Raw genomic sequence first — 17,617 nt, 5'->3', positions numbered from 1 at the left:
GTTTCCCAATAAAACATAGGCATTTAAACGATATTCGGTTTCCATTTTCAATAAAAAAAGTCACGAAACTGACGACGGTTAAGTTCACGATAGAAAAAAATATTTTCCACAAATTACCCACTAGTAAATAAAATAATGCATAATCAAAGACTTTGAAAACCTTGCATTTATACGTGTCTCATATTTTTCCAACAAAACCTTAACCCGTTTTGTACATATTTTTCTACCATATGATATGACAAATTTGGCAATTTCACTTTTGATTGAACTTTGTTAATGATAGTTTTGTCCGTAGTTGTTCAATGCAGATTATTAATTAAATCCTATTCTATAGTCACTGGATAACAGCAAAAAAAATTTAAAACCACTAGATAAAGCCATCAAAAATCACTCGAAATCATTAGCCTTGTTATTTAATTGGCTATTGATGTTACTCACAATGTGCTTAATCTTTCCAGCGACTGTTTGCTTAAAATAAATATAAAAAAATATAAATATCCTAGCAATAATAACCTTTTTTTTATTAATTAATAAATATGTTAGTCGCGACTGACTTTAGTAACACGCCCACATTTCTATTTTATTTTTACAAAAAAACGAGTTGTGATGAAAAATTCTGTTTTACTTTTAATCGTTGCTTTTATGCAAGTCTTAAATATTGTGTCGAGTGCTTGGTCTGGTAATGACAATATATGTTGCATTATTTAAGTATATTCGTAACCTAATTTGACTCAAAAATAATTCACACTCTTCTTTTTCTGTTTTGCTAGTAACATTATGAATATCCACAAAAAGTGTTACATGCAAAGCAATAGGATCAACACATTTGGTCATACCTCACAACTCCTTAATTTGACGGTTGGTCGTTCCGTTATATAACGCATATTTTAAAATTTTATTGGGTTTGAAAATGTAAATCTATTCTTAGCTCGCCGGTTAGATTAATATAAGAAGAGAGCCAGATTTAGCCTGCCGGCCCTAGTTTTCTGACCCCTGATTTAAACAAACGATAATAAGCTAGCGATATGACACTAAAATTTCTTTTCCTGTGCAATTTTTCTTTTAAATTTTTTTTTTCTGTGATTTGTTTTAAGAAACTAGAATAAAAATTATATTTGCTCTTATTTTAATTTTCTGACAATGTATGAGCAGGAACACCACCAAAGAAAACTTACTTATCTACGCATTAATTAAATCATTTATTGCGCATTATTTTTGATTCGTTACATTACAATTTAAAATACAGTAAAGATAAATAGCAAAGCAAAAATATGCACATAAGAACCTAGATATCTAGACTAACATATGAAAGCTTTTCCATTTCTTTTGTCATATTTGGTCCAGACAGTCCATCACGTTAAGTTGCTAAGATTACTTAAAAAATTTACCACGCACCAGTCACAGCGTAAATTATTATATATGAATTAAAATTTATCGTACAAATTTGTACAGCCGGTAAATGTTTTTCATTTTTAGCTTAAATTATATTCGCATTTCTATTGCCCATATCTCATAATAAAAGTCAATGAAAATATAAATGTACGTATGATTTTGTTTAAAATGGATATATTGAATGGTACCTGTGTTTTGTATATGTATTTATCTTTAATATTTAATTTGAAATTAAAACAGCATTTATGTAATAAATGTATATTTTGGTATATTATTCAAGTAAAATCTTAAATTAGTCTCAAAGATCAATTAAACTCGTTTCTCATGATTTAAAATATTTGCTTGACTGTGCCATTACTGACGATTGAAGTGAAAGTTGTTGCTTTTCTTAAAATATCTATCACATGTGTCGATTTGGAGTAAGCTCCGTTGGATTCGAGTTTAGACCAAACTCATGTGTATTTTAAGTCTACAAATACTACTATCCCTCGACTTCTTGATCAATAAGCAAGGAACATAAGCTGTTAAATAAGTACGTGATAGTAGTGAAATATTTTTAAAAGTCTTTTATTTAAAAAAGCAAGGGAGCAAAATCGTTTTATTGACTCTTAAAGGATCTTATAGATCCTAAATATAATGCGAGTAGTTCAAATGAACAACAATCGGGATTCAGAGAAAAGCATTCCACTGAAACTGCATTACAAGTAGTGATAAATGATTGGCTGTTGGCTAAGGATACAAACAAAATCATTGGAGCAGTTTTCTTGAATTTCAAGAGAGTCTTCGAAACAATAGACAGAAAAATAATGTTAAAGAAATTGGAGAGTATAGGTATAAGTGATATAGTTTTAAGATGGTTTAATAATTACTTATATAAAAGAAAACAAAAAGTTAAAATAAATAATGTATATTCTGAAGAGAAATTAGTGTCTTATGGAGTACCACAAGGGTCTAAATTGGGACCATTGTTATTTGTTTTGTATATTAATGATATAGTTAATAACGTGAAAAAATGTATAATTCATCTATTTGTGGATGACACATTAATGTATTGCATTGGTGATAACATTAAAGAAATTGTAAATAATTTAAATAATGAATTAAGTATATTAGAAATATGGTTAAAGGAAAATGTACTTAAATTAAATGAGAATAAAACTAAATGTATGTTTATTAATTATAAAAATGTGTTAGATAATAGTACCAAAATAGTAATAAATAACTCTAGTATAGAAATAGTGGATAATATAAAATATTTAGGAGTAATTGTTGATACAAAATTAAATTTTAAAGAACATTGTAATTACATATTAAAAAAAATTAGTAGAAAAATAGGTTTATTATCTAGATTAAGAAATATATTAAGTATAAATACAAAAAAAATAATTTACAATAGTATAATATTGCCATATTTTAATTATTGTGCAACACTATTAAATATGTTAAATAAATTAGACAAACAAATGTTGCAAAAATTACAAAATAGGGCAATGAGAGTAATCCTAAATAAAAATAGATTAACTAATTGTAAAAGTATGATTGATAGATTAGAATGGTTGAATGTTCAAGAAATATTGAGTATGAATGTTTTAGTATTTATATATAAGTTAGAAAATAATATGTTACTAGAATATTTTAATAAGTATTTAATAAGAAATAAAGATGTACATAAATATAATACTAGAAATAGAGAAAATTTAAAGATAATTAAATATAAGAAAACGAGTACGGCTAGGGGAGTTATGTACGGAGGTTTTGATTTATATAATATTCTTCCAAGAGAAATCCGAAACAGCAAAAATATAACGGGTTTCATAAATGGAATAAAAAAACACCTTCGTACATATAGAAATAAATTATAATATTAAGTCTTTATTATTGTATATTTTTATTTTTTCTTTCTGTTATGTATTTTTTATATATTTTTTATATATGTTTACTAAATTTGTTAGATGTAAAGATTAGCTATTTAGCTAAATAAATTAATAAAATAAAATAAATAAATAATAAATAAATAATAAAATTTTATCATATGATTTTTAATAATACATAATCGTAACAACAGTACTTTTTCAATCTTTTATTATTCTAGATTTATGTAATAATAGATTTAAATTATATTTCATGAGTTGATTTGATTCTGCTAATGTTTCTAATGCCTGACATATATTTTAATACTTTCTATGAGACATTTATATGTAATGTATGTACATGTAAAAATGTATGTTTTAATCTTAATCAATGTAACTAAATACATGAATAATGTATTCATCACTTTAAGTAGAGCATTTTTAAATACAATATCATATTTTTATTAAATATTACAAATACTATTGAAAGATAACTCCTGTCCATAAACTTCTGTTGCAACCATTGTTATTTTCAACACTATATTTACTTTGAAAATGCATTGAAACATAAAATAATATGCTTAGAATACTTCTCTCTATTTCCGAGTAAACACATATTAAACTCTTATTTTCAGTTTGCTCGCTATAAAAATATCATTTTATTTTTCACCTGCGCAACTGTAAACTTTGAAGCGAAAATTCAAAATGGAAAGTGCGCCACAATGGTCGCATTTGGGATTCAAATGCAAATGATCCGGGCCCACCTTGGCATTCCATATTTTATTATATAATTTTATGTAACGCAAAAAACTTTATGTTCCAGTTTTATGTCGCCGCTATAATTTTTTTATGCATCCCAAAGTGATAAACCCAAAGTCTCAGTTAATTTTATTTGTGTTTTTACTGACCGAAAGCAATTACTTTTCAATTCTGAAATTCACATGCAATCGAGCTTTTGTGGCATCACTGTATGATGTAATATCAAAGTGTGGCGTTAATTCTCTCACTTTATAATTAAAATCTTGATGTGCAAACTCAAAGAATTTTTGCAGTAATTCAGTGAAATTTTACAGCAATTTTCAGCGAAACTCGCAGAACCTCTTCTAATTTACGACCAATTACGACAATTGAGGTCGCCGGAAATTTTTGAAACCCTTCCCCTTTTAGAATTAATATTTTGTACAACTACTATATATGCTACAAATAAGCGCATTTTCTCAATGAGTAAAAATTCAATACACGTCAGTTGTGTACATTTTATAAAGTAATGTATGCTTGAGATTTGATCTAAAGTGTTACGAAACAAGAATATCAAATATTTTTTTAAGCTAGGGGTAAATATTTAAATATATTGTTTCTCTTTTAAACTATGCTTTAATTTTATACGATTATTAATTAATTAATGGTTCAATATTTGAACTATGGTAACAATTTTCCAAGCAAAATAAGAATGTTTTTTGCTACTAAATTTTGAGCTGCTAAACAATTTTTCTCAGAACTAATTTAAAATTACTTTGCCTTTCAATGAAATCTAGACATAACTTTTTATTTATTTTTTAGCAATATTTGTCTATAGAAGTATATGAAGTATATGTCTATAAATATTAAAAATATTAGTTTCATGTTAAATGAAGAATTGTGTGTACATCAAAGCTCTGGATTTAGACAAAGCGTTATAGAGCTTTTGTTGAGCAAAAGAAAATGAACTCGTTTTCTATATACAGTTAAAATAAAAATATATATTGTTACAGAAAAACTAAAAACATGCTATTTATTAAATGGCGACTTATGGCCAGCTTTGTATTTTGTATATGTGTAATATGTACAAATGTACATGGATGTGTATGGTGTTTTATTTTTATTTTTCTCTCGGTTACTATGAAAGATTGCTCCTTGGTAAACCGGCAACCGTTGAAAACGTCTCTTGAGAATTACTTGCGTTTATTTCGCTTTGTTCATTTTATGGTAAAAAAAAACAATTTACGGTAAAAAATGTAGAGGAAAAACAAACGCGACAATATTTATGATTTTTGTACAATATGTTCTTCAAACTTAAAAGTATAAATATTATTGAATGACAAATCGAATTAATTCTAATCAACGTGTTTATCATTATCCATCATCGAGTTTGGCATTTCCGTTACCGACAAACATTTTCATTATCTGATCAGAAGTTATCTGACGTACTGTGTTCAATCTGTCAAAACATTCAGCAGAGCGTTAATGAAATATTTCCTTTAATATTCATACCTAAATATATAAAATAATATACATTTAAAGACTATTTTCACAAAAAATAATAGTTACAACAGAACCACAAACTCTCGATTTAGACACTGAATTAAAATACAGTATTGGTATTTTTTGAAAAGATCTTATTTTTCCGATTATCAACTATTAATATTGTATATTGAGTTTTTAATTTGTAATCATAATTATAGTTAATTTTTATATACAAATCGTTTTTTTTACATCATAACAATGTATCAGATTTTTTGCTAGTACGTATATATTTTTTATTATAATCGATCTATTTTTTTATCGATACATATAATTTCGGCGTTATCAATCTTTAGAAAGACACTAACAACTTTTATGCGCTATTTACAAATATGTCATGTTTCTTCTGAGTCCTTGAATTAGTTATGCAAAAATCGATAAACCTTGTGTAGGTGATGCGAATATTCAATAACAATATAACTAAACGTATTTTTTTTTAAATTACAGTTCTGAAATAAGTGCATAATTTTACATACAAATAAATTATATTTTTATATATTTGTAACAACAAAATATCCAATAACCTTTTTATAATAAGAAAATATCCAATAACGAAAAAATACATCAAACAAAAGTAAATTGGTTTTCAAAAGCTTTTGAGTATTAAAAGCAATAAAATTATAGATGAAAATCACATTTTTTATCACATAATATTTGTGTTAATGTTTTCTTGGCGAATATGACGTTGACTTTTAGCGAATCTCTTTTGTCGTTAGTAAAATGCACTTTCTTAAAATAATTTTAGTTGATGTTTTAATGTACAATTTGGATGGCTCTGTTATTCAAATGATCTTATTTGCTAATGTAATTAAAAGTATCAGCTAATTACATTAGCAAAAAGTTTTATTGCATATTAGATTTGGTTTGTGATTATAATTTAATTTTTTTTCGGATCAAATTTTGCTGATTTCCATCGTGGATTCAATGTAACGTCAGTAATATACTTTGCTAGAGTGTAACTGATAATCCTGATGTACATCCATGGTTTAAGAAGTTCCATTTAACTCTTGAAAATAAACCACGTGAGCGACTTAAGACCAGTAATAATGAGCTTAAAGCTGTGGTGAAAGCGGATATATCTCAAACTACGCGTGAATTAACACTTAGGCTTAACGTCACTTTTCCAAGAATGTTGAACCAATTAAAATTAATCGACAAGTTAAATAAGCTGTATAGTGTTCCGCATGAATTAAACAAGCGCTAGAAGAGAACACGTCTAGTAATTTGTCTTTATTTGCTGTCACAACTTTATTATTGATGATGTTTGACATAAGCAAATATTCGAAATCAAGTGAGCACAAGAAACTAAAATATATAAATAAACTATAGCTTTATAAAATCTTAGAGATCAATTACAGCAGATGTGTAGTAAAAATAATTAAACCATCAAACAACTCCGTAACAAAACGGCGCAGTGCAAAATAGCGCCAACAAAACAGCGCAACACATTTATAAAAATGTATAAATACAAAAACCGAAATATAAAACAATTTTGAGGATAATATTCAGTTTCAGCGATTTTAATCGGTCTTCAGTCTTTTGGCATAAATAAGTAATTATTTTGCAAGACTTATATGATGTGACATCAAATGTGTTTCATAAGTGCTTATCAAAGCATGTGTATAAATTAGCAAATTATTTTAGTTAAGATGATTTCTAAAGTCATCGTAAAAACTTATACAATATAGGTGTATAATTGCATCGATAGCTTAGAAGAGTATTTTTCTTAATTATACTGATTCATATTTAAGATAGTAAACCAATAGTTTGATTAAAATTCGCATATTAGTTTTTTTGAGTAGCTTTGGAACATTGAACATGAATTTTATCCGATTTAACTGCTTTTCTGCATACAGTTTAATGAATAACGTAGATCTTTATAATAATATGTTAATGTTTTCTTAATGCAGAGATATAAATTAGCAAATTAGCTTTATATATATATTTATTTTTTTTTATTTTATTTACAATCTTTTTTCTTGCATTTTATAATTATTTTTGTATTATATAGAATAGTTTAAAACATTTCTAACGTTATAAAACAAATTTTATCTTTTTATTTAATCAACTATTTCGGCGGTAAGAATTATGGATGCCATAAAAAATGAGACATCATATATGTTATATAAATAATGTTATCTTATCTCTGTATTGATAAATATAATATGATGTTATGACCCCACATTACATCAAAGAAAAAGTAAATGCTTTTCCAAATTAATATAGTTTATCAACTTAACGACTACTTTATGTCATACGTACATCGATCAATAATAACACACAATTTAAGCTTTCACATAAAATGATATATAATAAAAATAAATAAATATTAGGCAGTTCATAAATTCGCTCATATTTACACTATACATCTGAAACTTTTTTATGCTTATATCAAATAAAAAAATTGGGTACTTTTATACACAAATGTATTATATTAATGGATAAACATTAAAGGATGTGAAAAACGTGTATTATTTATATTTTTGTTTGTTGTAAAATAAATGTTCATCATGATACCCAAAGAAATACAATGAAACGCAACTTCTCTTAAATACACCATTATATTTTTCGCTGAAAAATTTGCTCCGTTTCAAAATGGGTACAGAGTTGATTTTATTAATATGGTAAATTGGATTATATTAGTTTATATATAAAAAAATGTAAATTTTCGCGTAGGCGTAATTGGAACGCAAAAATAAATTCAATTCACGTATCACACATAACGTATGGGCGGTTTTGTTACGAAATTATTAAACTAAGCGAGAGATTAACCTTTTTGAGGGGCGCGTGCAATATCTGAGCGCGCATTATGAAGTAAATTCATTTTTGAGTGAAAATTTGTAGAGAAAGAGAAGGGACTGTGTATTCAATTTTGTGGAAATTAACGTATAATTTGGAATTTCAATTTCATCAAATAAAATAAAAAATGAAGCAAGAAAGACGAAGCTGAAAGTAAACATGTAATCATAAATTAGACTGATCAATGAGATGCTCGGAATTTATCAATATTTAATTTGTAAATTGTTTGTAATACTTTTTAACAAAGCATAAGAAACAATATTACATTAAAAACTCCTTGAGACACTTTTAATTAATTTATCACACATTCAATGAGATTTTTTTTATTAAAAATCCACAAATAAAAATGCTTACCGATAATATTTATTTGTTAAAAATCTCTAAATTCATAATGGATGAAAACACTATTTTATTTTATAATTAATAGTAATTTTCTCGTTTTCGGAATCTCTAAATTTATCAATTAAACCATCCACACAGCCATTAAAAAACTTAGAGCCCAATAATATTTTTAAAATAATGTAAAATATTTTTAAGAAAATAATCGGTTTTATATTAATAAAATTAAGCTTCTTATATATTTTATATGTTTTATGTATCACAATAATAAAACCATAAATGTAATATGGCGCTTGTTCCTTGTTTATGTATTAAATGTAATATTTGATTTTAAAACATATTTTGGTTCAAACAAACATATATTTAATAAGCTTAAAAAATAATGACTTGATTCGCGTCTCATGGGTTTGATTGTTCGGAACAACTTCTCGCGCAGAATCTCGAATAATTTTCGCCAAACAATGCCAGAGTGTTTTTCCTATCGGTTCTATTATGAAAACCCGTCTTGAACGGAAATCTGGGAAATCGTATTTATTTTTTATTTTATTCTGCAGAAATCATTGTGACGCAAATACCACAAGTGTCTATAGCAATTATAGCGACGCAATACCGCAGTTAATTACGAAAGCTAAACGCAATCCCTTATCTTGAATATATTGATTCGATTTAGCAAATAGCATTGATGTGTTAAAGTAAGGCCCGTCTAAATTACGGAGAAAGGGCTAAGGCATAGGGCAAACAAACAAAGACTCGAACCGTGAATAGTTGTTTGTTGCCGCACAAATTGCTACCATTCTTCTCCGATCTTTATACGTATAAATAAATTTAGATCGAAAGATTGCTCTTTTTCAGTTGCGCCATTAATAACATTATATATTCAAAAGACGTAAAAACTTTTTTAAGTGCACCGGGAATAAAATAAACTTTTCGTATTACGTTCCGTGCCGTTATATATGTGGATTATATAGTTCTCGTTAAATTTTATAACTAGCAAAGTTAAAGCATGCATGTTTTTTATGATATAATTATATTGTATTAGATTCATATAAAAAACATTTTTTATTGATTTTAGAATATAAATATTTGCTGTTCATTAAATATTATTCTATATATTGTTATAGGTGTGGATCTTCGGCGACGTGTGGTGTTCGGTGTGGTTAGCAGTGGACGTGTGGATGTGCACAGCATCCATTCTGAATCTATGTGCAATTTCGCTGGACCGATATGTGGCCGTAGCTAGACCAGTGAGATATCCCAGTTTGATGAGTAGAAAACGTGCGAAGGCCTTGATTGCTGCACTTTGGGTGTTATCGTTCGTCATTTGCTTTCCACCACTCGTCGGATGGAAGGATAGAGAGGTGAGCTTAATATTATTTTTACCGTACTTTTAACACATTTACTCTAGTGCTCAGAAGTGCTCAAATAGCTGGTAATTTTAGATCAGATTAAGAAGCATTTCACTTACTTGTTATAAAATTAATTTTATTAATTGATTTAGCTTGTATAGCTAATTACTTATACACTAAGCATACATATAATATAAAAATAATCATAAACAGAATATAAAAAATATTTTAATATTATAATTTATTTATTAATGCATGAGGGTGTTTTTTTTTTATTCCATTGAGGAAACTTATACAAATTGGTACATTATTCCCCTGGCCGTACTTGTTTTCTTGTACCTAACTATCCTATATTTTCTCTATTTCTAGTATTAAAAGAAATTTAAAATTGGCCTTAATGTGGATAAAAATTGTTTGGACTAGCGATAACAATATAGATATTATTGATAATTATCTGGACAATTAATTTTGCCAAATGATCGCAATTTTGATGTTGTAGAAATGGCTTTTCGAAAAACTAATTTTTTGTACATTCCCAACGATTATTACAAGACTTTTATTCAACCAAACCTCTGGATGAGGAAATTTTGTAAAGCACCAAAAATATTGATGGCGAAACTGTCAATTGGCTGAAAATCTGCCGTATAAATTGAATTATAAAACATCAATCGAAAGTGTTTCACAATTTATAACTATTGATTTATCGCCAAAGATTTTCGATAAAATAACAGTGGTCATAAAATGACCGCTTTTCTGAATAATAAATGTATCTTAACAATTTTAAATCATTGGCATATAGAATAAAACTAGATTTTGATACTGTAGTATTCATGTCATTAATAAATTACGAGAGAAGCAGAGGGCTCAAGTTTGATCCGTAAATAATTACTGTAAGGGTGAAATTTTTTTTCGATCATCAGCCGTTATATAATAAAAACTTTCTACGATCGCTCAAATAAATTATGTTAGATTATCTGAGCAACCAAAATCTGACACTTTTTTACTAATGACCCATGACAAACTTTGTCGAAGGCGTTTTTAAAATTAGTATTATATATACGGCTTCTACTCGTAATACCCCATCTAATTATTTTGTCACTGTTGACTGTGGAACGGTCAAGATGAACACTAAGATAAAACTCGTTTAGTCTGCAACTATGTATGATATTTTATATACTAAAAAAAAGAGTGATTCCCTAGTGTCATACGATACAATGCCACTACAGAGTTTATTAATAAAAATATATAAAAATCTATATAACAGTTATTAAACACTAGAAACATTTTTATATTATTTGTATTTTTATTTAGGTACTTACTTCAAGATAAGTCAGCCGGACCACTTGGGTCCGCTGTGTACTTGAATGAATATATACATTTTTATTTTCAATGACTCTATAGTGTATTGAGGGTGTATTTATATTTATTTTTTTATTATATATATATATATATATATATATATATATATATATATATATATATATATATATATTATATATTTTTCATCAAATTTTAAGTAATAGCAATTTTATAGCCCATTTCATTTAATTTATATCTTATTGCAATTACAAATAAAAAAATATATAATAAGGATATATGTTAAAAGAATATACTATCAAAAATATAATTATTTCTTTTTGGTGCCCTAAAATATTCAAAGATATCAGTAAGAGTCTGTTGAATCACCACGTGACTACGATGCAGCGCTTGACATGCTTGTTAACCATAGGACGCCTACGCGCATACTGAAATTGAACCGAGTTACTCGTTCTATCTCAGTTTGCGAAACACCATATCATTATTTCTCTCACTCTCGTCACTTAACACGCGAGAGAGCGAAAGGGGAAGTATCTCACCGCTCGCGCTCGAAAGAGCAGCTCCGACTTCGGTTCTTTTGCCGACAATGTTCGGAAGCGCTCGAAGCTGTCCAAGTCGACTGAATTACCTTTCTTTAACTCCCGTTCTTGGTATCCTCGGACAACTTCCGAGAGATTTTAGAGCGGGTAGAACCGAACTCGACCGAAGTAACCCACTATATTCTCCGACCTTGGCCAACTTCCAGAGAGTGTAGTGCAGGCATTAAAGTTTATAAAGATATAGATAATATTTTTTATAAATCATTTCGTAGTTAGTGATAATTTTTATTTTTTACATAAGTTTGTAAAAATAAATTTCATTTAATCAATTCAAGGATTTATTTATAAAATTTGTTTATAGTAAATTAAAATATGAAAATTAAAAGGACTTATTTATTGTAGTATCGAATTTCCATTTTAGTTTTTAAACAGCATTTGCGTATTTTTTGCATGCATGAACGAAGCATGTTAACATAACAAGCGATATTTTTATTTACTTTTGTAGCTCATCACAAAAGCTTAATTACCAATATTTTCATATCGATAATGAACTCTGAAAGAAACAATGTTTGCCTTATAATTTTATATAACACAGCATAATATTTAGAGCATCGTTATTAGCTAATAATACTTAAGTACCAGGGATATATAATATAAAATTAATTAAAAATACTACAAGTGAAAGGTCTCAAATGATTGATTATCAACTTTTTTTGAAAGCTTAATTATTTAAAAAAACAGGTTTAAAACATATCGACACAAAAAATTAAATGGACCTTAATAATATATATTACATTTTTTTATGTTGTTATGTTTAGAATTTTTTTTAATATAATTTTATCTTTTAAATAAAATCATATCAGATGTAACAATTAAAATTATTTTTTTAAAGTGCAATGAATAGATTTTTAGCTGCTGTTTTTTTTCATGCTCACTAAATTGAAAAATTGTTATGTCATATTTAATTTAGAGTGTCATATTATAGTATTGATATACTGTGACGCGTTCAATCAATTTCAATTTGACGTTTTTTTGGCAATTCATCATATCTACGTGTGACAGTAAATCTTGAGAGAGTAATATGTCTAAACAAAATATTTTTTTTTGCAAACGTTATATTATATATTAACAGCTTCTTAAACACGATTCTTTGCTATTTTAATTTGTCATTCAAAATACTGGTTATTATTTTTACTATCCTATAAATTAGTAAACTTTATAATAATGTTTTGTATGCAATACTATTTAATTTTGTGTTTGATTATCACTGAAATATATTTTTATTCATAAAAGCATGTTGGATTATCTCTGTCAGTAATGAAATAATAATTTATTAATGGAATTTTTATTTCATTTAGAATTAAATATTGTAGTACTGCATATTTCAAAAGATTTAAATAAACACAAATAGTAAGTAATTGTTATTCTAGCATAAAAAGGATTTATTAAATATATTTCAATTTTTAAATTACCCTTTTCTAGATTAATTAATATTAAAATAACAAAGCAGAATAACTTAGCATTGAATATAAAAATATTATATTATTTAAAATATATATTTTCAAGAAAGTAAAAGAAGTTTAATAATAGCTTAATTAATTTTGTAATTGAAAGTCCTTGGCATTTAACCAATAACAAAAATATATAATTTTTTAAGAAATTAAGTTAAGCGCCAGTTTAATTATTATTTAAAACAGCAAGCGTGAAAAAAAATATTTTATATTTTTTACTCAAAATTTAACCAAATAACTTTTTGCTCTCGTTTCCAATCTTCGCGGAAACGAGGGATGGAGTGTAATGTCGTAGTGTCCCCTAGTGTAAAGTCGTAAAAAAATTATATTTGATTTTTTCATCCGAGTTTTCATACATGCTCTTATTATATCAACCGACCCTTCTGCTTGCGGGGATAATTGAAAATATCACGCAGAAGAAAGAGGAGTAACAACTTAACTCCCGCGGGAGAGTGTATCTCCCGCGAAACATTCTGACAGATTCGACAGACGCCCTACACGTTTCTTGTTATTTTTATAAGAGAACGTGATGTGTGCAATAAGGTGAATTGCGTATTTTTGGCAAATATTTTTATACCTCTCTTTTTTTTCCTCTATTATATATTACATACACACATACTTAACTACGCTATACAAATTGATAAATATAAGACGAAGTCGTAATATTATATTTTCAATACATGCAAACATTAAAATCTATACTTAAACCTATATGGTGATAGATTTATATGCTTGTTGTATAATAATTTATAAAAGTTTATCTTCAGATCATGATTGTTACTTGCCTCGTTTACCTCTTTACCGGTATTTGAAGTTCACTGGTATTATCTGTAAAAATTAATGTATCATCCACAAATTTATTAAATATTTATTACTTTATCTCTCATCTAGAGCTTCTTGAAATAATAATTCGAAGTACATGATATATTACAAAGATGCTAAGATGCACCATTGTCGTACACCAAATCTAATTTGGACATATTCACTAAATTTATTTTTAATCTTAAGATTTCCTAATATTTGACGTCGCTTAAAGAATTTTAAAAATAAAATGAAAAGTACTGGTTACATAGGCGAGTCAGTTAGCATAGATTATTGAAGATGTTCTAAACCCCAAAACTGAAATTTTTCGAAAATAGTTGAATTTTTAACAACATACTTCAGTAGCTTACAAAAATGCTTAGCTTCATACAACTTTCTGTGACGCTTTTAAAAGAAAGGCGCTGAGATAAAAAAACGGATTATAACATAATATCCGCATGTAAAGATACTATCTGAACTTTTTCGACTTTAATAAAATACTTGATTCCAAGTTATAGATCTTGATTCAAGAATAATGCTAAGTAAAGTTGCATTGAGGACACGAATAACAGACAAATCGACAAAGTGAAGCTCGTTCCTTATATAACAAAGACGAGTATCTTGAAAGTTGTTTACTTGTATATAGAATATCCACTTGCTCGCAAAAGTTCTTTAGTCGAAGTTTCTTTAGTAAAAACGCTCCTGTTGCGATCGTATAAATATTCTAATGGTGAATTTGTTCTGGGAAATATTACAATATGGAAATCTCCGACACTAAAAGGTAAACGTTTCACGGAATCCCATCTCCACAAATAATCTAAATAACTCTGTAGAGAGAGAGAGGGTGAGGGTTTGCATGTATCTAAACAGTTTAAATCATTAGCATACAATATGTAATTGTCGTATTTATGTCATTAATAAATAACGAGATGAGCAAAGATCCTTGAGGAGCACTCGAAAGGGTGAAATAATTATCTACGATCGCTAAAATAAATATTTACGTAAGATCATCTTAACAAGCAAGATCCGACAATTCACACTAATAACCCAAGACAAAATTTGTCGAAAGCTTTATAAAATATTTTACCATTATTTTTTTATAAAATAATTAATTTTACTAACACACGTTTTAAATTTATAACCATTTTCATGTTTAAAATTTTTTATTTAATAAAATTTAATAAAAATATAGAATAACATTTGTGCTTAAAAAAATTAAGGTGAAAAAACTAAGTAAAACCTTTTACAATTGAAGTGGAAAAAATATTGAAGTACATTTGCCTAAAGCCACAAACCATTGGTATGTGGTCTTCAGATTTCAAAGCAATGTATGCTTTGGTATTTTGTGCTTAAATTCCAATTTAAAGTTGTTTTTATCGTAGTCTCCGATACTCGAGATTAGTATGTTATTGTAAATATGCGGAATATTTCGCGTATTAACAATAAAATAACACGATGTCCTTTGATTGTTGGTATTTAATGCTTTTTATGTATATTTTAAAAATAATACGGAATAGCGTAGTCCGTAACGTCTCAGACTAGTAACCCTGAAGTTGCGGGTTCGTGCCCCGGCAGTGGCACTCGAATTTCTATTTATAAAAATGCGATATTAATAAAAAAAAAAATGGTCCCAGCTGCAGTGACATCTATTAATTATAATTTGTATAGCACCTAATTTATAATTTATATATCATCTATTCCCATATTCATTATGTCTGATTGACTTATACTTAGTAGATACAGTAAGGCATTGAGCTAATGCCTGTCTGGCTACAAGGAAAGATTTATTAAAGCATAAATAAAAAAGTGTGTAACATTTTATTTTTATTGATTTATTTTGGGTGACTTGCAATTTAAAAATAAATAACCTAACATATTTTAAGAGATGCCTGATTAAATTTTTATTAAGTATATATTTTTTTAACGCTTTTTGTAAGCTTTTTTTTATTAAATGTCGGTCTAAGGGCCGCAATGGCGACAAATCATTGAAAGCAACGTACTTATAAAATTTTATCTTGGCGTCCAGTATAAACTCAGGTATATAATATTGCCCTTTTTACTTTGAAGAGGCGGTGACAAAGTTTATCTATGTTTCGTAAATATAATTGATTCTGTTTTATTTTAGTTTTACATATCTCAAAATATTTATTTTATTTTTCCAAAGACTTATAAAAGGATATAATTTAATTTTCACTTATCTTATTACGTAGTTTTTTATGACAAATAATTATGTTCCGCCTTTATGTGACTCAAATGCTTATAATTTAATTTATAACATGTTTTAAATCTATATACTGCACAGTAATTGAAACGGGAAAATTTGCAGAAAATGACATAACAAAGCTTTATTTCAGATATGAAACAATACTTTTTCAAACCGGATTTGCGCACAGGAATAGATACATTTCTATTGAAAAACGAGTTCAATACAATCAACTCATATATAGTCTATATGCTGTATTTTAATAATAAAAAAGTGATATTTTTAAAACTAATTAAAACTATATAGTATTATTAAAAAATTAGGTTATAATGTCTGAATTTTCAACGCATTTCAACGATTGTTCTAATCGAATGTCTCTCTTCGCAATTAATAACTTTGCATAAGTGATTAAATTAGCTAGAAAACCTCTTTTTTTAGCAGATTAATAGTAGATGAGCTTTTAAAATAAATATTTAAGCCACTTGTACCCTTACCATCTGCTTTTATCGTTGCTTGCATACACTCGTACCGGCAACGTCACTAATGAGCGCGGACAAATAGGCGTGCGTCAAAAGAGCGCTGCCTTATAAGCGCTGCGTCATAAGAGCGTTTACCAAAGTAGCGCTGTAACAAAATAGCGTGTGTCAAATGCGCAGACAGCCATATGAGCGTTTGACAAAAGAGAGCACGTCATAAGAGCGCAAAAATACTTGGAAAATATCAAGTAATGAATATTTTAGGAACTAGGTATACAAAATATATGTAAATTGTGAGAAATTTAAAAAAATAAAAATTCACGAGATATAAGTGGTAAAATTAGTGTTTTATGTGCCAGAGCGTAATGACGATTTAAATGATTAGTCAATGAAAACATTATTATTTATTAATTATTACATACATTCGAAAGTATGGCTTCCCATCCCCATACGTACGATATACATATATTTTTACTAAAATGAAACGCTGATTTTGAATTTATCATTACATTTGTTCTGTAATATTTCATTAAATTGACAAATAATTATCAACTCGACTTGGCAGGTATACAAAGGTCGTCCGACCTTTTTTTTCATTTATTTTAGACAACTACATTTTATCGTGAAAGTCGACAACAAGCACAATATAAATTTTAAGAGCTAAGTGTAAGATAAAAAAAATAATCTGAAAATAAATGTGATTGCAAAGGGATAAAACATTAATTTTGCTAAATTCATTTTAATCATATTATATAATTATCAAA

The 17,617-nt window shown here is 27.3% G+C and overlaps 1 protein-coding gene across 2 annotated transcripts in view; it reads left to right on the top strand.

Moving 5' to 3' along the window:
- The window catches only part of Oamb (Octopamine receptor in mushroom bodies), a 190,012-nt gene that overhangs the window by 115,154 nt on the left and 57,241 nt on the right, over positions 1–17,617 (top strand). For both annotated transcript variants that reach the window (XM_088199107.1, XM_088199108.1), the window contains exon 4: positions 9,782–10,018. In XM_088199107.1, coding sequence (XP_088055233.1) covers positions 9,782–10,018 — 237 coding nt within the window. The remainder of the gene's footprint in view (positions 1–9,781; positions 10,019–17,617) is intronic.

This window comes from Plectrocnemia conspersa, unplaced genomic scaffold, assembly GCF_051122295.1.
Source record: "Plectrocnemia conspersa isolate PC_06_02 unplaced genomic scaffold, ASM5112229v1 ptg000012l, whole genome shotgun sequence".
NCBI classification, from domain to species: domain Eukaryota; kingdom Metazoa; phylum Arthropoda; class Insecta; order Trichoptera; family Polycentropodidae; genus Plectrocnemia; species Plectrocnemia conspersa.
Note: the sequence above shows the minus strand (reverse complement) of the source record. Positions and strands in the feature narration are given on the sequence as shown.